The following is a 22,500-nucleotide window of genomic DNA, read 5'->3' as shown; positions in this document are numbered from 1 at the left end:
GAACAAGTCACAGGTGGAACAAATCCTCAGTGCCAAACTGCAGAATATGCACCTGGCTCACTGACAACAAGCTATACATACACTTAGGTAAAACGGAATCCATCCTATTTGGGTCCCACGTCAACCTTAAGAAAGTCAGTGACTTCACTATTAAAGTGGGTGACAATGTTATCACCAGGAAAGATGAGATCACCTACCTTGGTTCCATTCTAGAGGCCAATCTTTCATGTGATAAAATGGCAACAAAGGTAATCAAAAAAGTCAACCATCGAACAAGATTTCTCAATGGAATCTCCTCTCTGGTCAACAAAAGCACCATGAAGATTCTAGCGTAAACTCTCATTCAACCCTTTTTCGATTACGCTTGCACCTCCTGGTACCCCCAACACCTCCAAAACCCTCAAATCTAGACTCCAAAAGTCCCACAACAAGCGAGTCAGGTTACTTCTAGACCTCCACCCCAGATCACACCTCACTCCTACCCACTTCTCCAAAGTGGGCTGGCTCAGGGTGGAGGACAGAGTACAACAACTTGCACTTAGCCTAGTCTAAAAAATTCGCCACACCTCAGAGATACCGAAGTACATGTCAAACTACTTCCAGAACGTAAATGACCGCCATAACCACAACACCAGGGGGAGCTCCACTAACCACGTTAAACCCAGATTCCGTTCTAACAAAGGTCTTAACTCATTCTCCTTCTATGCCACATCAATATGGAATGCACTCCCAACAGGTGTAAACGAAAGTACATCTCTCTACCCTCCTTCAAAACCACACTAAAAGACACCTCCAGGCAGCAACAACCCTAGCCTCGCCCCTCCCCCCACCACATACCATCTCCCCAGATTGTAAATACTCAAATGTAAATAATCAAATGTAAATACTTGTTCTTACGCTTTCTGAGCTCACTATGTTCATCAGTCGCTGTACATATCCTATGAAGTGAGACCTACGCTGTTACAATGTCCATTTCTCAGATGATGTAATAGTTGATGACTGAAATATGCTGATATCACCCCAACCAAACCCCCCCAAATATTGAGATGAGCCAAGTGTTAACATTGCTGTATGTATACTTTTGAACAAGCAGATTTGGTCAGATTTTCAGTAGACCCCCTAATAAATTCATAAAAGAACCAAACTTCATGTGCTCCAATCACTCTATCACAAAAAATAAGAGTTGTAGAAATTATAGCAAACTCAAGACAGCCATGACATTATGTTGTTTACAAGTGTATGTAAACTTTTGACCACGGCTGTATATACAGTATATATGAAAGCAGGGCTTTACTGATTTTATAAATGTACTTGGAAAAAATCCTCCATATGTTTGAAGTGCTAAACTGTATTTAACAGTCTACTTAACAGCAAAACAGACCATCATAGATCTTCTAATTATAGAGTTTTTAACCTTATTTGGACCGGGCTCACTCAAATATTGACACTGAATTAGTACTCATGCTCTTGATTTTAATCACATTCAATAAATATATCCAACCTACTTACGGTTTACATCCTTGTCAAATGATATGACACCATGTGTTAATCAAACATATTATTACCGTATATTACCAAGTAAACGCCCTTGGGAAAATAACCGCCCATGTCTTAATAGCCGCCGTCTGAGCCCATTTTGTGAATTAAACGCCTCTTCCTAATAATAGCCCATGTATAGCGGTACACCACAACTGATGGACAGGAATACTTTAAGGGGGAAGAAGAACCGAAAGTTTGACTTAAAGTTCAAGCTAGCGGTTGTGAAGTATGCGGAGCAGAATTCTGGTTTGGCAGCGGCCAGGCAGTTTAACGTTGACCCAAATCGTGAACGCGAATGGAAACAAAAAAGGGAGAACCACTATCTCAATCGGCAATCGATGGAAAACAGGCCCGCTTATCTGTCAGAAGTAGGAAGAAAGTGAGCGATAAGCTTGATGCTAATTTGTGTCAGTGGATACATCACGTTTGTGGACTGAACCACCGTGTGTCCCGCAAAATGATCCGCATTAAGGCCAAGGAGTTGTATGCCACCGCGAGTGACACAAGAGACACCAGGGTGGTGTTTAGTGCAACGAGTGGCTGGATTAATCGATTCCTGCGTCGGAACAACTTTACCCTCAGGAGGAGAACAACTGTTGCACAGAAGGACGCTCCCGTCGAGAATATTGTCAACTTCGTTTTCTCTACTAAAAAGTTAGTGGCCAAGAAAATCCAGCCCAAGAATATCATCGCCATGGATGAAACAGCCGTCTGGTTTGACATGGTTGGTTTTAGTACGGTCAGTGAGAGGGGCGCCAGCTCCATCTGCCTCAAAACCACCGGCAACGAGAAGGCACGCGTCACGGTGGCTCTTGCAGCCAAAGCAGACAGGACAAAGCTGAAGCCTTACATTATTTTTTAAAGGTGCTGTCCGTGATGTAAAGGCTATGCAGAGCATCCCCGGGGTGATTATAGTTTCCTCCAAGAATGGCATGTTTAATGATGACCTGACAAAGAATTGGCTCCAGAGGGCACTGGGGAAATTTCACTTCGGACCGAGCCTACTTGCATGGGACTCGTACCCATACCATATCAGCGAGGCCACGAAGGCAGAGCTCAAAAGGGGCTACAACCTTACAATGGCTGTTATATCTGGAGTTTGCACAAAGTACCTGCAGGCCCCCGATGTTGTGTGGAATGGCCCTTTCAAAGCTCAGCTCCGTGACTAGTATGATAACTGGATGGCTGGTGATTAAGACAAGACCTACACCAAGTCAGGGAACCTGAGAGCCCAATCCCACCGCCTCCTGGTCGACTGGGTCCTGGGAGCCTGGGATGCTCTGGATCGGGACACTCTGATCAACTCATTCAAGGTAGGCTGGCTGGCTGTGTGTATGTGTGTGTGCGTGTGTTGCAAACAGTAGCCATAGCTGATTGTTGCTTTCTGGTATCCTACAAGGTGTGTGGGCTGACGGTGGCAGCTGATGGGAGTGAGGACCAGCTCATTTACTGCCTCAAGGAGGGACAGCCATGTCAGGCAGGCAGAGAGATGCTGTTGAGGGCTAGACAGCAGGGTGCTGCTGTGGTTCAGGAAGAGGAGAGTGATGAAGAACAGCAGCTCCTCAATGAACTGGTGATTGAATAGGAGGAGGGGGGTGAGGGAGAGGAGGGGGAGGAAGAGGAGGAGGAAAAAGGGGAGGAGGAGGATGATAATGAGTGGGTTTGTGTTGCTTTTGGAGTTGCGTTTGCTGCAGTATTATTGTTTTAATGGTTTTATAGAGTACTTGGTACCATAATCTTATTTTTCCTGTATGCTGCTTTATTTAAAACTTGGAATACTGTAGCTTTTATTTTATTTAAGTGACACTATTATTGTTCTGTTTTGATGGTGGGTTTTATACTTGAGTACTTGGTACCATAATTCTATTTTTCCCGGTAGGCTGCTTTGATTAAAAACTTTATTTATTTTCAGTATTGGTATTCTATTTGACAATTGTTGCACTACTGCCATTTTGAGGCCTTGTTGATCTTGTGTCTTTTGATAGTCTTGTTTTTTGTTTGTATGTTTCCAATAGCTTTTACATTTAAAGTTTTTTATACGAAAAAAAAAATACTGGACAGTAACCATTGTAACCAAATAATGGCCTGGTGCAGGCTGGTGCAAAAATAAATACAAGCCTTGTGCAAATAACTGCCTGCTTCTTTTAAACGCCCGGGCTACTATTTGGTAATATATGGTATTTATTTAACACATCAACTTTAGGCTTAGTCAGGCTGATTATACAAATAAGTACTAACCCAGGGGTCGACAATCCAAAACGTTCACAGAGCTATATTGGACCAAATATACAAACAAATAATCTGTCTGGAACCACAAACAATGAAAAGCCGTATATAAGTTTTATAATGATGGCAACACATGACACAAGTGTCTAGATTAGCTATAATAGCCTACTATCAAAATTACTATGTGTCGCAGGCTGTAGCAAATCTTTGTTGACAGAGATGTTGAAATGTAATATTTTTGTACACATTTTTACATTAGAAACCATTAGTAACTCTGAGGTTACACAGAAGGTGAGATAACTCCTGTAAATTACTTTCTTTTAATGGCAAAAGGTATAGATGTGTGTGTCCAAGTTAAAGGAAACCGCAGGCTGTCTTCTTTTAATAGATTCATTTCAATCTTGGCTAGCTAGGTAACATTTCTTGTGGTCTGGAACAACATGGTAAATGGTAAATGGGTTGTACTTGTATAGCCCTTTTCTAACCCTTTTTAAAGAAGCCCAAAGCGCTTTGACAGTATTTCCACATTCGCCCATTCACACACACATTCACACACTGACAGCAAGGCGCACTAACAACTATCAGAAATGCAGCCAAAATTACACACAGATAATGTGTCATGAGACATGCAAAACTAAATTATATACAAAGAGGATAAAAATAAATAATATTAAATGAGCTCAAATATACTTACAAATGAGGCATAATGATGCAATATATATACATACAGCTAGCCTAAATAGCATGTCAGCATTGATTAGCTTGCAGTCATGCACTGACCAAATATGCCTGATTAGCACCCCACACAAGCCAATAAAATCGACAAAGGTGGACAAAATGAGACAAAGAAGGAGTGGCATAAAACACGTCGTTCTGTGGCAGCATCAGAGAAAGTTGCACATGCAAACAAACTACGATGAGTTCAAGGATCGCTGAAATTAGTAAGACAAAACGGTGCTTGCCAAATGATCAGCGAAGCATGTATGACATAAACAGTGGGATTTCTAACAACTGGGAAGGTTTGTGTCATGTCCGTTCTCCTACAGAAAATATATTAAAACAAACAATATGTATTTTATTGTTCATCTTTTTCCTTTTTCACACATCTCTGAAAGTGGTCCAAGGTAAAGAGTCGCGAGTTGCTGACCCCCGATCCAGCCCAAACATCAGTGAACTCTGACCCCGCTAACGTTTCTGTGTCTTCTGTAAAGGTCCCACCAATTCTGCTGGACAAACAGTTTTCAAACTTCACCCCAGACATAACTCCCATCATCCTGGCAGCCCACACCAACAACTACGAGATTATCAAACTGCTGGTGCAGCGAGGCGTGTCCATACCGCAGCCGCACGCCGTGCTGTGCAACTGCCTGGAGTGCGGGTACAGCTCGGACGTGGACGGCTTGCGCCACTCGCACTCCCGCCTCAACGTCTACAAGGCGCTGGCCAGCCCGTCTCTGATCGCACTCTCCAGCGAGGACCCCTTCCTCACGGCCTTTCAGCTCAGCTGGGAGCTGAAGGAGCTCAGCAGGGTGGAGAACGAGTTCAAGTCCGAGTATGAAGAGCTGTCGCAATTGTGTGAGCAGTTTGCCAAGGCCCTACTGGACCAAACCAGGAGCTCCAAAGAGCTGGAAATCATCCTCAACTACCGTGACGACATCAACCCCCTGCTGGATGAGAACGGCAGCGATCTGGCCAGGGTGAAGTTAGCTATCAAATACTCCCAGAAAGAGGTAAGAAGATGCTTTAAAACAGGGGTTCTTAACATTACTGCCACTACGGAGGAGCCCACTTAAATACACTGAATTAATAATGTTACTCTTGATTTCAATCATATTCAATAATTATATCCAAACTAGGTAATACTTTAGTATGGGGAACATATTCAAAGCAACAAAGACTTAATTTAGAGTTACTTGGACACTAGGGGAGCATATAAGGGTTCGGATTACTAATATGCAATAATTCTGAGGTTATTGAGGGAAGACTCTCAGTTAATGGCTTACTGGCTGTGTAATAAGGGAATGCAGGATAAGGCACTAATATTTACTTAATAATGACTAATTAAGAGCCACTAATTTGCATGTTAACGAGCAACTAATTAATGGTGAATATGTTCCCCATTCTAAAGTGTTACCCTAAACTACTTTCAGTTTACAACAGGGGTGTCATACTCATTTTAGATCAGGGGCCACAAAGAGAAAAGTCTATCCCTGGTAAAATCACGGCACGATAACTTAGAAATAAAGACCACTTCAGATAGTTTTCTTTGTTTAAAAATAAAACAAGCACATTTTGAAAATGTCCAAATCATACTGGGTTTTTTTTTTAAACTTTCATGTTGCGGCTAATTGTATTCTGTCTTTATTTGTCTTTTTTTATATTTTCTGAATATACTATGTGATAATGTTCATCGGTCAACTCATTGGTGTTAAATTTCAATCTGTCAAGCTAAAAAAGACAATATCAAAATCAAATTACATTATTTATGTAATTTAAACATTTTCCTCGACAAACATATTTGGGTTTATTTTGTACATATGAAGCATCATCTACAAAGATACGAAGATTTGTTATGGCGACATCCAGTGGACACATTCAGAACAGCTATTTCTTTCATTCAAAAATGTCAAATTAATTTTTATACTTACTAAACTCATCCCGCGGGCCGTATACAACCCCTTCATGGGCCTGAACCGGCCCCTCGGGCCGTATGTTTGACACCCCCGGTTTACAACCGTGTCAGATGATATGAAACCTTGTGTTAATTACAAAGATTATTATTTATCTAACACATAATTCTTAAGCTTAGGTCAGGCTAATTAGAAAAATAACTACTGAACAAACTGCATAAGGTGATTTATAAATAACTGACAGAAAATAGATGCACATAGTCATTTATGTTGTGCTAAAATAAACAAAATGATTAATGAATATGTTTCCGAACAAAACTGTCAATAAAATTTAAGTGCAAATGAAAATACAGCTTCTTCACTTTAGTCATAATTTTTGCGCTGAAGAAACTTTGCTATGACTTTAGTTCCCTACTTCTGTTTGTTTGAGATAGTCATTACTGCCATAAGTGGTGGAAAAGTGTATTACAACTGAGTACTGCTGTTGAGAAACAGATATTTTTGGCAGCCCAACAATGGGGCCTGGCCCTATGGTTAAGGAACACCGCTATAAAAAAAACTACACAAAAGAAACTTGTATATCTACTTTACGAAGATGCAGGGCAAAGTCAGGTGAATTAACGTGGCATTAGCCTCAATTAGCCATCATTCCCGTTACGTTTCTATGAGCAAAATGCTGTAAAACATGAGCTATTCCTCCTGAAAGGGACAAAAACATAAATGTGATTCGCTGAAGAACAGCAATGTGGCCTTGAGGAGAAGAACGGCGTCAAAATGAGCCACAAATGGGCCTTAATGGGCTGAGGTGTCCTGGGGGACATGTAATTGCCAGGCGGGTTCTGAATGTCATGCATTACACCCGCCAACCCAGTCCCCATGGCGATTGGATAATTGGGGATAATGACAGATAAGTGATGAAACTCATAATATTTTAATCACTAGGAGAACATTTCAGGGTCTGACATATTATTTACAAGAATCGGTTATTTTTTTGGATTGGCCTAATAAAGAACCATTTGTAGTTAATAAAACATGTTATTAATGGTACATTTTGGGACAAAAATGCTCATGCTTGGAAATTACACCCACAGCAAGTGATACAATTGAACCTAGGTAGTGTTGTAATTAGAGATGGGCACTATGGAAAACTGTAACATGATAGAAGTACTATATTGGTTGATATTGATAATTATTTTCATTTTTAATGACTTGTCAACACAGCCATACAAAAACACTAAAATCACATTGAACACTTAGCAATAAGCTCTTAAAAGGACGGTGCTAAAATAAGGAATATGTAAGAAACGTCCAACAAAGTGTTACAAAATAGTGCTAAGTGTGAAAATGTAAAGACAGAGAAACCTGAGAGGAACTATTTTTTGCAGGTTCAGTGCCAAGAAGATTTAGTGATGCTAAAAAATATCAATGTTATCATTGTGATATCGACTAGATACGCCCCTGTACTTGGTATCATTACAATGGATGTTAGGTGCAGATCCACCAATGGTGTTTGCTTCTATTGTGGCGTTCCGGAAGAGTTGGTGCTGCAGAGATTTCTGGGAATTTGTTCTGTCGTGTTTATGTTGTGTTGTGGTGCAGATATTCTCCCAAAATGTGTTTGTCATTGTTGTTTAGTGTGGTTTCACTATATGACACAGGTTTATGACAGTGTTGGCATAGTTCATACACCCACCCTTAGTGAGACATGTATGGCTGTTGACTAAGTATAAACTTCATTCAATCGTGTGTACTATGTTCAAAGTTTAGATTATTGTTTTGAAAAAACTGCTTTACAGGTGATTTTCCTTGTTTAAGAAAACAATATGTATCTCAAAGTTTACCTCTATCCCATTTTAAAAGGCATGCCACATGTCAATGTGCTGTTATTGTTTTTTCGTTTGTTTGGGGGTGGGGGGCAACTCGGGCAAGTACCGATTTCAATTAGTTTCAATGCACGATGCATGTTAAGGTACGATCTGCATCACAGAACCACTTAAACTCATATCCCAAAGTACCTGTTGTACTCGCGGTGAACTAGTACCCCGCGTAAAAGAACAAAATAAGGCGACTTGATGGGAAAAGCAGACAAAAATTGGGTACAATTCATCAAAAAAAGTAAGCTAACAGCAAATCAATACATTAAAAGTTTCCTGTTCGTTCTACGGATGATGTTTAGTGCAGTACTAATGATGACCACATACTTTTTACAGGTTGCTAGTGTGGTTCTTTGGGGTGTGGTGGAGCTGGCAGGTGGTTACAGACCATTACAAGCACTTAGTGGTGATCCACATTATTGCATGTATCCATCTTTCATTCTCACATCCTGCTATCAAGAAATAGTTTCAAACAAATGCTGCAAAGAGCAGATTTAAAGGCCTACTGAAACCCACTACTACCGACCACGCAGTCTGATAGTTTATACGTCAATGATGAAATATTAACATTGCAACACATGCCAATACGGCCTTTTTAGTTTACTAAATTGCAATTTTAAATTTCCCGTGAAGTGTCATGTTGAAAACGTTGCGGTTTGATGACGCGTGCGTTTTACGTCTCTGGTTGTAACGGACATTATTTTCCAGCCCGATCCAAGCTATAAGTAGTCTGCTTTAATCGTATAATTACACAGTATTCTGGACATCTGTGTTGCTGAATCTTTTGCGATTTGTTCAATTAATAATGGAGAAGTCAAAGTAGAAAGATGGAGGTGGGAAGCTTTAGCCTTTAGCCACACAATCACACGGTGATTCCTTGTTTAAAATTCCCGGAGGTGAAGCTTTAGTATGGATCAGAGCGATCAAGTGAATATGGTTCCCGACCATTTGTCAACCAGCAGGTTTCGGTGAGAAAATTGTGTTAAAAAGTCGCCTCTTACTGGAGATCTGTGGAGTTTGCGCCGTTTTTGTATTTGCAGTCGACTTCCCTCAGACACTGGCCTCAAGAGACCCGTGGACACACCCCTCCGACTATCAGGTACTATTTAATCTCACTAAAACACTAGCAACACAATAGAAAGTTAAGGGATTTCCCAGAATTATCCTAGTAAATGTGTCTAAAAACATCTGAATCTGTCCCAATGCAATCGCCTTTTTTTTTTTTTTAACTTTATGTATTATTTTTTTTCTAGTCCTTCGCTATCTATATCATCATCCACAAATCTTTCATCCTCACTCAAATTAATGGGGGAATTGTTGTTTTGTCGGTCCGAATAGCTTTTGCTGCTGGAGGCTCCCATTAAAAACAACGTGAGGAGGTGAGGAGCCCTCACCCTTGTGACATCATCGTCTGCGACTTCCGGTAAAGGCGAGGCTTTTTTATCAGCACCAAAAGTTGCGAACTTTATCGTCGATGTGCTCTACTAAATCCTTTCAGCAAAAATATGGCAATATCGCAAAATGATCAAGTATGACACGTAGAATGGACCTGCTATCCCCGTTTGAATAAGAAAATCTCATTTCAGTTGACCTTTAAATCTTAATCCAAATAAATCCTACGTTTGGCATCACAGACTGTACAGTGTTCCGCAACATGCAATTTGGCCACTCCCGACGTTTGATAGGAAGCATGGCGTGGAAAGAAGACCTCATGGTCCACCCCATTATGCGGATCCATTTAGCTCTAATGAGGTTATGTTGGATTGAACTCCCGTCACCACCAAAATATGTCTTGAAGATGCTCTTATGAAATGTCAGAAAGCAGGGGATGAAAATCACATTTTAAGAAAGAAAAGAGATGAAGAAGAGTTGCGCATGGTTATGGTGTGGTTCACTTTTCTGCACATGCTTGACAAGTTACATTAAGTAAACACAACCAAAACTGAATTTAATCCTTCCCCATCTCTATTTTTTTGTAATTAATGTACAGATGTTTCCTTTCTAATCCATTCCGAAAGGTCTGCCAAACACTGAATAGTATAAAAACTGAAGCAATTTTCCCATAAGAAATCATGTAAATCCCATTAATCCATACACCTTAAAATAAATAACACAAAGCCCTTTTTTTAAGGATGTCTTGATCAATATGTTTGGCCTCCGATCCCGATCCATTTTCCTTGCCTCAGAGCTGATCTGATTTCGAGTCCTGATCCCATACTGTATACAGTTTATCTTAACCATAGGGCACCATTGTTGGCCCCCCTAGAGTGCCTCCATAAATATCTGTGTCTCAGCTGTGGTCCATATGAGCCGCAGCAGTACTCAGTTGTAGTACACATTTTCACAACTCGTGGCAGTAATGACAATATCAAACAAACCTAAAAGTCAAGAGATAGTCATAGAGAAGTTTCTTAAGCGCAAAAATTATGAATAAAGTGGTAAGGCTGTATTTTTATCCACACTTTCATTTTATTGACAGTTAAGTTCAGAAACATATTCAGTATTAATTGAGTTTATTTTAACACAACATAATTATATGTAAACAATGTTTGGCAGTTATTTATGAGTCCCTGCTTATACAGTAGATTTGGTTAGTACTTCTTTTTCTAATCAGCCTCAGGTTTTGTGTTAAAAAGATAATGATCTTTGTGATTAACACATGGTTTCATATCATTTGACAAAGTTGTAAACTGTAAGTAGGTTGGAAATAATTATTGTATATGATTATAATCAAGAGTAAGGTTACTAATTCAGTGTTAACATTTGAGTGGGCTTCGGGCCCCTCGGTAGTGGAAAAGTTGTGCCGTGAGGTCAAAAAGGTTAAGAACCCTTGCTTTAATAGATTATACAAACCCCGTTCCCATATAAGTTGGGAAATTGTGTTAGATGTAAATATAAACGGAATAGAATGATTTGCAAATCCTTTTCAACCCATATTCCATTGAATGCACTACAAAGACAAGATATTTGATGTTCAAATTCATAAACTTTTTTTTTTGCAAATAATAATTAACTTAAAAATTCATGGCTGCAACACGTGCCAAAGTAGTTGGGAAAGGGCATGTTCACCACTGTGTTACATCACCTTTTCTTTTAACAACACCCAATAAACGTTTGGTTACTGAGGAAAGTAATTATTGAAGCTTTGAAAGTGGAATTATTTCCCATTCTTGTTTTATGTAGAGCTTTAGTCATTCAACAGGCCAGGAAAGTACCCATACTCTCTTACTACGAAGCCACGCTGTTGTAACACGTGGCTTGGCATTGTTTTGCTGAAATAAGCAGGGGCGTCCATGATAATGTTGCTTGGATGACAACATATGTTGCTCCAAAATCCGTATGGACAATTCAGCATTAATGGTGCCTTCACAGATGTGTAAGTTACCCATGCCTTGGGCACTAATGCACCCCCATACCATCACAGATGCTGGCTTTTGAACTTTGCGCCTATAACAATCCGGATGGTTATTTTGCTCTTTGGTCCGGAGGACACCACGTCCACAGTTTCCAAATATAATTCGAAACGTGGACTCGTCAGACCACAGAACACTTTACCACTTTGCATCAGTCCATCTTAGATGAGCTCGGGCCCAGCGAAGCTGGCGCCGCTCCTTGGTGTTGTTGATAAATGGCTTTCGCTTTGCATATTAGAGTTTTAACTTGCACTTACAGATGTAGCGACCAACTGTAGTTACTGACAGTGGTTTTATTAAGTGTTCCTGAGCCCATGTGGTGATATCCTTTACACATTGATGTCGGTTTTTTATGCAGTACCGTCTGAGGGATCAAAGGTCCGTAATATCATCAAAGAAAACAAAAATATTGACCTAGGCATCGATGGTATTGACATCAGGATCGATTATCCCTACTTTACATAAAAGCTTTTGCGGTTAGCTTTTTATTGATTGATTGATTTAAACTTTTATTACTAGATTGCACAGTACAGTACATATTCCGTACAATTGACCACTAAATGGTAACACCCGAATACGTTTTTCAACTTGTTTAAAAAGTCGGGGTCCACGTTAATCAATTCATGGTATAGAAGTTATGTTGTCCTACTCGGTGTGTGTAGAAGAGATACGCGGTTTGCGGACACAACCGCGCCGCGGGTCGGGCGGGAGACATGGCGAAAAAAATAGATTTTAAATAGATTCGGGCAGGTGGCGGTTGAACCAATTCGGAAATATATATACATAGTTGAATGTTGTTACCCACATACGAAAAACGAGCAGCACTCTTTGAAACAGTCAATTATTCATCAGGCACTGCAGCACATCACAACACAACAGAAGAAGAAGAAAAAAAGAAAAAGATGGCAATGCCGGTGTTGTACCGAAATCTGTTAACCATCGGAATTTGTAACTCCAGGGGGCGATGTTCCCATGGCGTTTGTTTGATGGTTAAACGGCAAGGCCAAAGAGGAGGAGAAGAAGAACGTTTGCGTAAAAGGCGTAAACTATCCTTAATGCTGAAACGTCAGTTGTCAGAATGAATAAGTTACACATATTCTTCAAATCAATGACTTACTTTCCTTATAGTATGAGTCCATTGTATCAGCTGTTGATTCTCTCTCACACACATACATTTTCAAATATAAATAAGTGATGTTTCAGGAATAAGGATAGTTTACGCCATTTACGGAAGCATTCTTCTTCTCCGATGGGTAACAGATTTCGGTACAACACCGGCAGCAAACGTGGTACGCGACAAACTAAAAACTTCCATCTTGACGGATCAGCAGAGGAAAATTTACTTTCATTTTGGGGGAAACAAGGACAATCATTCCCACGACTACAACACCTTGCCAAGAGAATCCTATGCGTCCCAGCAACAAGTGCCGCAAGTGAGCGCTCCTTCAGCGCAGCAGGGTGCATTTTAGAGGCCAGGCGCTCTCGCCTGAATCCTGGCACAGTAGATGCCATTTTATTCCTGCATAGTGCTAACAAAAACAAAAGTAAGTAGACGTACGGTTGGATACGTTAAATTATTCTACGTTACCTAGGCTATACCAAATAAGTCTAACCTGTATTGAGTTCGGTCAACTGAATAATTTTGATGGTTATGTGTTGTTTGGGCGCACTACAATGCAAAGGAATTAAGGCAATTGCGTTGTTTATTGTGTTTTTTTTGTATTTGTGTGTTAATTATTTGGCCTTGCTTTCAAGTGAAGTGCATCTCCGATTGGCTACATCCATCCATCCGTTTCCTACCGCTTATTCCCTTTTGGGGTCGCAGGGGGTGCTGGCGCCTATCTCAGCTACAATCGGGCGGAAGGCAGTGTACACCCTGGACAAGTCGCCACCTCATCGCAGGGCCAACACAGATAGACAGACAACAATGTAAGGTTATTTAGCCTGCTTTGTTTGTCGCGACTGTATATTTTCATTATAATTCAAGTTTGATGATAAAGTGCAGTCTGATGGGTTTGATTTTCCCCCTTTAGCTATTTGCCTTGGCCTATAAGTTGCAGGTAATTTATTATTATTATTATTTATTTAAGTTATTTTTGTTTAAATAGGGATGGCATACATATGTTATTGTATAATTTAAGTTTGTGCGCGTGATTGACAGCCTAAGGCTTATGAGGCACATTTTTTATTTATTTTTTTTATTTCAACTTGAAACCATATTAGCCTATGCCTACAACATAGGCTAAGTGTTTATCTTTATTTTCCTGCCTGTCGTTGACAATGGAGATTGTCTGATATTTTGACACGGCTGCAGGTCAGTCAATAAAGGTTCATCTTTGTCGCGAAATTGTTCACTGTTTCACTGTGCACCCTGCCCTCCCTTGTCCCTATTTGAGCATTATAACGTTACGTTAACAAGTTAATATTCATTGAAATAAATTCCGCAAAAATTATTTACCTAACAAAAATATAGGCCTAGTCTTTCTAAAACATTTTTTGAACTTCCTAAAAGAATCGATCTGCTTGCTGCAACTACGCACACAAAGTGTGAGGAATGCACTCCTGATCTGAGGGCATTGGCAACAATAGTCAACACTTTCTTAATGGAAATGACGATAATATTATAATAATGATAAATAATATTAACAAGCATTGATATCTCTTAGCCACTAATGCGTGGCCAAGAGATATTAATGCGTGGCACGCATTGAATGTCTCTGCTGCATTGGATCAGTCTCCTTTCTTTAACAGGCAAAAGCTTTCTAACCTCACTAGTGCCTTGCATCGTCTATATTAGATATATAACAACGGGCGGGTGGCGGGCGGGTGTGGTTTTGATAAAATGTTGGTTCGGGTGGATGGCGGGTGGATGACGACTTTTGTGATGCGGTTGCGGATTAAATAAAAGCCTATCTGCGCATCTCTTGTATATAGCATGCTTACCCATTCCTTTTCCCTCAGTCCATCAGTGCTAATGATGTTTGGAAGAAACTTTCCGCCATGGGGTTGAGGATAAGTATCTTCTTTCATGCGAGTACAATCATTAGCCATGCAAACACTGGGACACGGCTGCGGTAAAGAGCGGCTGGGCTTGCAAACTCATCGCTTGATTGCCGATCAGCAAGTAGCATATTTTGCAATGTGTGCATTTGCACGTGTGTACATGATTAAATACACTATTTCCTGAATCTCCTCTCTGTCTTTGCATACAGATCATGACATCTTTAGCCCGATGGCAGGTTATTTTGCAGTCGCAAATCATAAAAAAAATGACACGCAATGTTTGGTCATGCGATAAGACTTTGACTTACATTTCCTTTTTTGTCAGATAAGAACGACATTTCGTTGCATTAGCTTGCTGTAGTGCAGGATAAAAGAGCAATAAGGTGCAATTATAAATAAATACATTACTGTACAGATAAATATATTGTACTCTTGCATATGCATCGTTTACGGATGTATGTTATATTGTCTTTATATTCCAGCGAGTTAATCCGTTTTTGAGGGTGAATGGAGGGGATTATTATGATGCGTTTAAGAATCTCATGGCCTGAGGGAAGAAGCTGTTACCGAACCTGGAGGTTCTGCAGCCTCCGTAGCAGAACCTCTTTCCGGAGTCCAGCAGTGAGAACAGCCCTTGGTATTGGTGGGAGGAGTCTCTACAGATTTTCTGCGGCTTTTTCGATTTCCCGGATAGGAAGAAGTGGAGTCCTGATGATCATTTCCGCCGTCCTCACCACTCTCTGCAGAGACTTTCAAATAACCGATTTGATAAACAAAAACTCGGTCAAAATGATCATCATAGGGAAAGTCAGTCGGCGCATACAGTACAATTACACTTCCAGTTATCTATTTTTTTTATCTTGTTTTTAGTTTGTCGCCCAGCCCAACTGTCAGCAGCTGCTGGCCTCCCGGTGGTATGACGAGTTCCCGGGCTGGAGGAGGCGTCACTGGGCAATGAAGCTCATCACGTGCATCCTCATCGGGCTCCTCTTCCCGTTGCTCTCCATCTTCTACATGGTCTCCCCCAAGAGCCGCTACGGCCTACTGATCCGCAAGCCCTTCATCAAGTTCATCTGTCACACCGCTTCCTACTTGACGTTCCTCTTGCTGCTCCTCTTGGCATCGCAGCACATTGCCAGCCCGCAGCACGACATTCAGGGCCCGGCGCCCACCTGGGTGGAGTGGATGATCCTGCCTTGGATACTTGGTAAATAAAATAGTCTAAGTCCTTCATCTTTTGGTTCATCATGGCAGCGAAAGAAACATGTTTCTGCTCGTGTCTTCAAGGATTCATATGGACAGAGATCAAGCAGATGTGGGATAGCGGCTTGCAAGACTACATCGATGACTGGTGGAACATAATGGACTTCATCATGAACTCATTGTATCTTGCAACCATTTCCCTGAAGATTGTTGCCTATGCAAAGGTAGGGAGGACTACAAGACTGTGTTTGATCACACTGTCTATGAGCATCATCATGGTCTAACTTCTGGATTTATCTTCCAGTATAACGGGCACAAACCCCGAAGCAGCTGGGAAATGTGGCACCCGACCTTAATAGCTGAAGCGCTGTTCGCCATCGCCAACATCTTCAGCTCCCTGCGCCTCATTTGCCTTTTCACCGCCAACTCCCACCTGGGCCCCCTGCAGATCTCGCTTGGCCGCATGCTTCTTGACATCCTCAAGTTCCTCTTCATCTACTGCCTCGTACTGCTTGCTTTCGCCAACGGCCTCAACCAACTCTACTTTTACTACTTAACAGACGAAGGTAGCGAATGCAAGGGTATCCGCTGTAGTAGGCAAAACAACGCTTTCTCAACGTACGGTACTAGTGCATTACGCAAATAAACACAGTTGTTGATCAGCGGGGCATACTAGATGAACGTTTACTTATTTTCCAGGTTATTTGAGACACTGCAGTCATTATTTTGGTCTATCTTTGGCCTGATTTCCCTCTACGTGACGCGAGTGAAGCCGGACCATAGGTTCACAGAGTTTGTCGGAACCACCATGTTCGGCACGTACAACATCATCTCTTTGGTAGTGCTGCTCAACATGCTCATCGCAATGATGAACAACTCCTACCAGCACATTGCAGTGAGTATAGCTGGTCTATTGTATAACCACATCCGTTTGTCTCGGTGGGTTTTTTTACATTCCTGCTGTTGTTTTCTTTCAAGGATCACGCAGATATCGAGTGGAAATTTGCCAGAACTAAACTATGGATGAGCTACTTTGAAGAGGGAGGGACTTTGCCATCGCCGTTCAATATAATACCAAGTCCTAAATCCTTTTATTACCTGACAGATTGGATAAAAGCACAATTGTTTAGAAGGCCAAGCCTAAAAAGACTTGAAACCTTCGAAAGTTTAGGGGTAAGTTACTTAGTTTCATTTTCATAGAGTTCTGACTGTTATGGTGGATTAGTAGTGAGATATCTATATTATATTTAACATGCTTGGTTCAGTTAGAACAGGGGTGCCCATTACGTCGATCGCGATCGACTGGTCGATCTCGGAGGGTGTGTCAGTCGATCTCAAGCCAGGCATTAAAAAATAGACATAAAAATGAGCAATCATCAATCATACCAAGACTTCACTTTCGTCAGTTGTTTGACATTCTCGGCACCCGAGGATCTTGTGAGATGACGCTGGCTGCTGCGAGCTCATATTTAAGAAAAAAATCACTAACAGGGCGGACGCAGAGAAACACATTTTATTTCTAGAGACTCCGTACCTACTGTCAAAACTCTAAAGACCGACAGCACAGTTCCTGTCTTCACCATAAAAGACCTGTTTCATCCTGCCTGTGCTAACAAAATAAGAGTCTCAGAAAGCTAGCGTGCACAAGCTAGCAAGCTACGGAGTTTGATGCCAATGTATTTCTCCCCCGCCCTCAGCGACCGCTTTCTCACTTGCTTGCCCACCCGCACACTCACTGACGTCACTCACCTGCTGCCAGACATTAAAGGGCCACACACATATGCTACTCTCATAACAAAGTGTTTAAAAACGAGTATGCAAGTTGGACAAATGAGATGCCAAATCCAACCACTTTCATGTGGTATTGGACAGAAAGGAGGACTTTTTTTTCCCTCCATTTGAAAATGCGGACGTTATCAGCACCACTGTCTAATTCCAATCAATGCAAGTCATCAGAATCAAATACACCAACTTATATTCTTGTCTTCATGAAAGAAAGGAATCTATGTGTGTTAAACATGCTTGTATTATCATTAAACACCATTAACTTATTAACAAAAACGTCTCTTTCATAAATAAATAAATATAAATTATAAACAGGAATGAGGTAGATCTCCTCGACTTGGTCAATTGAAAAGTAGCTCGCCTGCAGAAATAGTGTGAGCGCCCCTGAGTTAGAAGAAACCATGGTTTCAATGGCATCTCCATTTCTGTACACCTAACTTTTGAAATGATTCATTTGGCAGTTGTGCCAGTTTTTGTCAACTGTCTCGCATATTGGACAGCCAAACATTTGCATCTTTGTAAAAGCTAACCGCAATAAAGTGCCTGCCAAATACTTTTTTTTTATGTTTTGGTCCGGATCACACTACCAAACTACAAGTGTGAACAAAGTCTCATTCAAGTGGTCGTATCCTTTTTGATTCCAAAAGTTTATCGCTACATTAAAAAAGTCTACTGCGATGAGATGGCGACTCGTCCAGGGTGTACACCGCCTTCCGCCCGAATGTAGCTGAGATAGGCTTCAGCGACCCCTAAAGGGACAAGCGGTAGAAAATGGATGGATGGATGGATAAAGAAGTCTATTTCTTGGGACGTTTGAGGTCAAGCGCTGAGACCAAATCCTTTCTGATTAAAAAAGTGTATTGCTATTGTAGAGAAGTGTATTTTTGGGGAAGTTTGAGGTCAAGCACTACAAACTGATACTAGACACAAAGTACATCATTGATGGGCAATTTTTGTTATTAATTTCAGAGACGAGCAGCAGACAACGTCCGACTAAACCATAGGTATCAGGTTAGATGACTCCATTGTTCACAACAAAGTATTTTACTAAAACATCAACATCAGTAATGTGTATTTTTCCAGGAGGTTTTGAGAAACCTAGTTAAAAGATATGTAGCTGCGATGATCAGAGACGCAAAGACGGAAGCTGGGTTGACTGAGGAGAACTTCAAGGTAGGGCAAATTTAACCATTTTGTTCTTTGTAACCACAGCAATTATTAATAATTGATTATTTATCAACAGGAGCTCAAGCAGGACATCTCCAGTTTCCGCTATGAGGTGCTGGGAATGATGAAGGGCAAATACCACGGCCAAGGGTCCGGGAAAGTCGCAAGCTCCCCCTTTGCTTACCAGGGAAACGCCTTCAAGTATTCCCCTAAATATTTCACGGACGAGTCGCAAAACAGACTGGAGGTGTTTGACATGACCACCAGCAGGCCTGGCGGAGCTGCAAACGTCTGCAACAGTCCGACCGTTAGTTCCGTTGTCCCGGCTGCGATTGTCAAAAGCCACAATGAGCTGTTTGATGACGCCGGGATCCTGAAGAGAGACGCAGGACAGTCCTCTCAGAACTGCGATGAAACTCATTTACTCTCAGAGAAGGGCTCAAAGAAGGGATCAAAGAATGCGAAAGCTGGTGGACGATGCCAAGAGATTCAAAGTCCGATAGTGATAGTGGAAGTCGCAGATGAAGCGGGGGACGCTCATTCATGCAGGCAGGGCACCAAGGAAAAAAATGACCGAAAAAGATACACACATTAATCTAATACAATTAGTAGACGCTGTTTGTTATTCTTTGTGGTCATTTATTAAATAGAGAGACTCTTTTCATACTGTGGTCCAGTTAATTTACAGATTAATTTCAACCTGTATCTATCCGGTCTAGTTTATGAATAATTAGGTCAATGCATATTTCATGCATCCTCTCATGATTGACAGGGAATGCTGACTTACGGACAGTCATCAACAAATATTGTATCCAAGTTTCCATTAAGTTTTTCTCAGAATTCCACAAAAAAATTGGACCATTTTCGGGCAACACACTTACGTTTTAAAGAGGTTATGTGATTGATGAATTATACTTAGACGGTTCATTATTTACCCCAAGTAACCTCAAAGGATTTATTTTGTACACATTTTATATCATTACTCTTAGCACAACATCCCACTAAATTATTCAGACATTTATTCTTTGCTTGTAGCTCATAAATAAATGTTTATGCAACTGGAACAAAGAAAATGCAGTTATTGTAAAGTTTCATTCCAGCTGTCCAGAAGAGTTATATGTATAAAAAGTGTGCACAGACGAATACGGCTTTGTTTGAATAGATTACGAGAGTCGTAGTGTATTGCTAAATGGTTACCCTACTAGTTTATCTTTTTTATTCTCTGTAGGAATTGACCTGATTGAAATTATAAATGACTGATGTGGAGTCTGCTCAAAAGTTTACATACCTACCATACTTTTGACCCAGCAGATTTGGTCACATTTTCAGTAGACCCATTAAAAATTCATATAGAACCAAACTTCATAAATGTTTTTGTGACAAACAAGTATGTGCTGTAATCACTCTATTAAAAAAAATAAAAATAAGAGTCGTAGAAATTATAAGAAACTCAAGCCAGCCACGAGAATATGTCCTTCACAAGTACATAATCTTTTGACCACGACTGTATATTGATTGTTCTGAGATATCTTTATTTAACATAACCGTATAGTTTCCCTTACAATCAGTTGATGATGTACATTTCTTCACAATATCGTTATTTTCTCCTCCATCACTTCAATGAGGAATTTTGAACTAAGATTGCGGTATGTCCGTGACGTGACGTGCGGTTTACGACCGGTGAGGCATTAATGCCCTCAGAGTTTGTTGTTTTTTACTTAAATTCATAAGCTCTAATCACTTTTAATGTAGGTTTTTAATTGAGAAAACAAAAAAAGGGAGTAAATAACTGTCATAAACATGTTATCAATTATTTTCTGGTTCCATTTCATTGCTTTGATGAGTCTTTGATGGGTCTTAAAATACAGGAACAATTCTAATTCCTGTATTCGATTAGTTATCTCCTTGTCTAATTTGTGTGCGATTCAATCTGTATGTGTGTTCCATTTATGGGCATTAATCTAACATGAAGTGGTTCTCGTGTTTATCTGCTTGACTGCTTACTCGTCCTGTTTACTGGGAGGGATAAACTTTGGGAGGGATAAACTTCCGGTTAATAGTTTATTACTGATAGAGAAAAACTGTACACAAAACAATCCTGCTTTCATCAGACGCTTCACTTACAGGAAGGTATGAACGCAATTCTTGGCCTGTGGACACAACTTTTGCTGACGAACCACAACATTTAATCGTCCCAATAAATTGCTGCGATCAATTGAATGCCCTGAGATTGCGTGCGCACCTGGGTTTCCTGCTTGCCACCTGGTTTTGAAGACCTGTTTGTATTTATTCTGTAACCACCTCCTAGAATTGTGCATTTTGTATGTGTCATATAAAAAATTATTGAAGCAGTTATGTTTTGCATTGTGGTACCTTACTGCACCGGAAATAAACCGAACCATTACCCTAAAACCGAGGTATGTACGTACCAGAAGACCAACATGGGGATCTTTTTCTATGTCTCTGATGATCAGCATATTTACAAGAAACAAAGCACTTTTAAATACAGTAAATTAAAACATGACCAACTGGAAAAGCCCTTATAGAGGGCAGACCTCACCAGGGCTGACCTCCTGATAGTTAAACAGTCCTGAATCCAAATTGTGTTCCAGATCAGCCACAAAATCTGACATTTTCTGCAAGTTGAATCCAAATACGGCCACTACCGTTTGAGTTTATCTGACATTTTCTGCAAGTTGAATCCAAATACGGCCACTACCGTTTGAGTTATCTACAGTTGTGGTCAAAAGTTTACATACATTTGTAAATAACATAATGTCATGGCTCACTTGAGTTTCCAATAATTTCTACAACTCTTATTTTTTTTGTGGTAGAGTGATTGGAGCACATACTTGTTGGTCACAAAAAACATTCATGAAGTTTGCTTCTTTTATGAATTTATTATGGGTCTACTGAAAATATGATCAAATCTACTTGGTCAAAAGTATACATACAGCAATGTTAATTTTTGCTTACATGTCCCTGGGCAAGTTTCACTGCAATAAGGTGCTTTTGGTAGCCATCCACAAGCTTCTAGCACGCTTCTTGTGGAATTTTTGACCACTCCTCTTGACCAAGTTGGTGCCAAACAGCTCAATTTTTGTTTGCTCTGACATCACATGGACAGAGATAATAACTTCTTCTGGAGGAAATTTCTGTGGTTAGATGAAACAGAGATTGAGATGTTTGGCCATAATACCCAGCAATATGTTTGGAGGAAAAAAGGGGAGGCCTTTAATCCCGGGAACACAATCAATCAATAAATCAATCAATCAATGTTTATTTATATAGCTCTAAATCACAAATGTCTCAAAGGACTGTACAAACCACTACGACTACGACATCCTCGGAAGAACCCACATAAGGGTGGGGAAAACTCACACCCAGTGGGCAAGGAGAATTCACACCCAGTGGGATGCCAGTGACAATGCTGACTATGAGAAACCTTGGAGAGGACCTCAAATGTGGGCAACCCCCCCCTCCCTCTACGGGACCGAAAGCAATTGATGTCGAGCGGGTCTAACATGATACTCTGAAAGTTCAATCCATAGTGGCTCCAACACAGCCACGAGAGTTCAGTTCAAAGCGGATCCAAGACAGCAGCGAGGGTCCCGTCCACAGGAAACCATCCAAAGCGCAGTCGGATCAGCATCGAAGAGA

General features: G+C 40.7%; 2 protein-coding genes across 4 annotated transcripts in view; one reads left to right on the top strand and one right to left on the bottom strand.

Moving 5' to 3' along the window:
- LOC133536847 (FRAS1-related extracellular matrix protein 2-like) overlaps positions 1 to 22,500 on the bottom strand; it is a 334,085-nt gene that overhangs the window by 294,091 nt on the left and 17,494 nt on the right. The gene's annotated exons all lie outside the window — the stretch shown is intronic.
- The window catches only part of LOC133536846 (short transient receptor potential channel 4-like), a 34,717-nt gene that overhangs the window by 10,330 nt on the left and 1,887 nt on the right, over positions 1 to 22,500 (top strand). Inside the window, exons 3-11 of one of the 2 annotated variants that reach the window (XR_009802566.1) lie at positions 4,977 to 5,495; positions 15,556 to 15,892; positions 15,973 to 16,112; positions 16,193 to 16,506; positions 16,588 to 16,783; positions 16,867 to 17,061; positions 18,643 to 18,677; positions 18,757 to 18,846; positions 18,917 to 18,982. Coding sequence is in view for 1 of the 2 variants with exons in the window: in XM_061877481.1 (XP_061733465.1) it covers positions 4,977 to 5,495; positions 15,556 to 15,892; positions 15,973 to 16,112; positions 16,193 to 16,506; positions 16,588 to 16,783; positions 16,867 to 17,061; positions 18,643 to 18,684; positions 18,757 to 18,846; positions 18,917 to 19,435 (2,352 nt within the window). In the remaining variant the exon portion in view is untranslated. Of the gene's footprint in view, positions 1 to 4,976; positions 5,496 to 15,555; positions 15,893 to 15,972; positions 16,113 to 16,192; positions 16,507 to 16,587; positions 16,784 to 16,866; positions 17,062 to 18,642; positions 18,685 to 18,756; positions 18,847 to 18,916 lie in introns of both variants that reach the window. The other variant, XM_061877481.1, reaches the window with a different exon arrangement.

Source organism: Nerophis ophidion, linkage group LG18 (genome assembly GCF_033978795.1).
Source record: "Nerophis ophidion isolate RoL-2023_Sa linkage group LG18, RoL_Noph_v1.0, whole genome shotgun sequence".
Lineage (NCBI taxonomy): Eukaryota > Metazoa > Chordata > Actinopteri > Syngnathiformes > Syngnathidae > Nerophis > Nerophis ophidion.
This window is presented reverse-complemented; position numbering and strand designations above follow the sequence as displayed.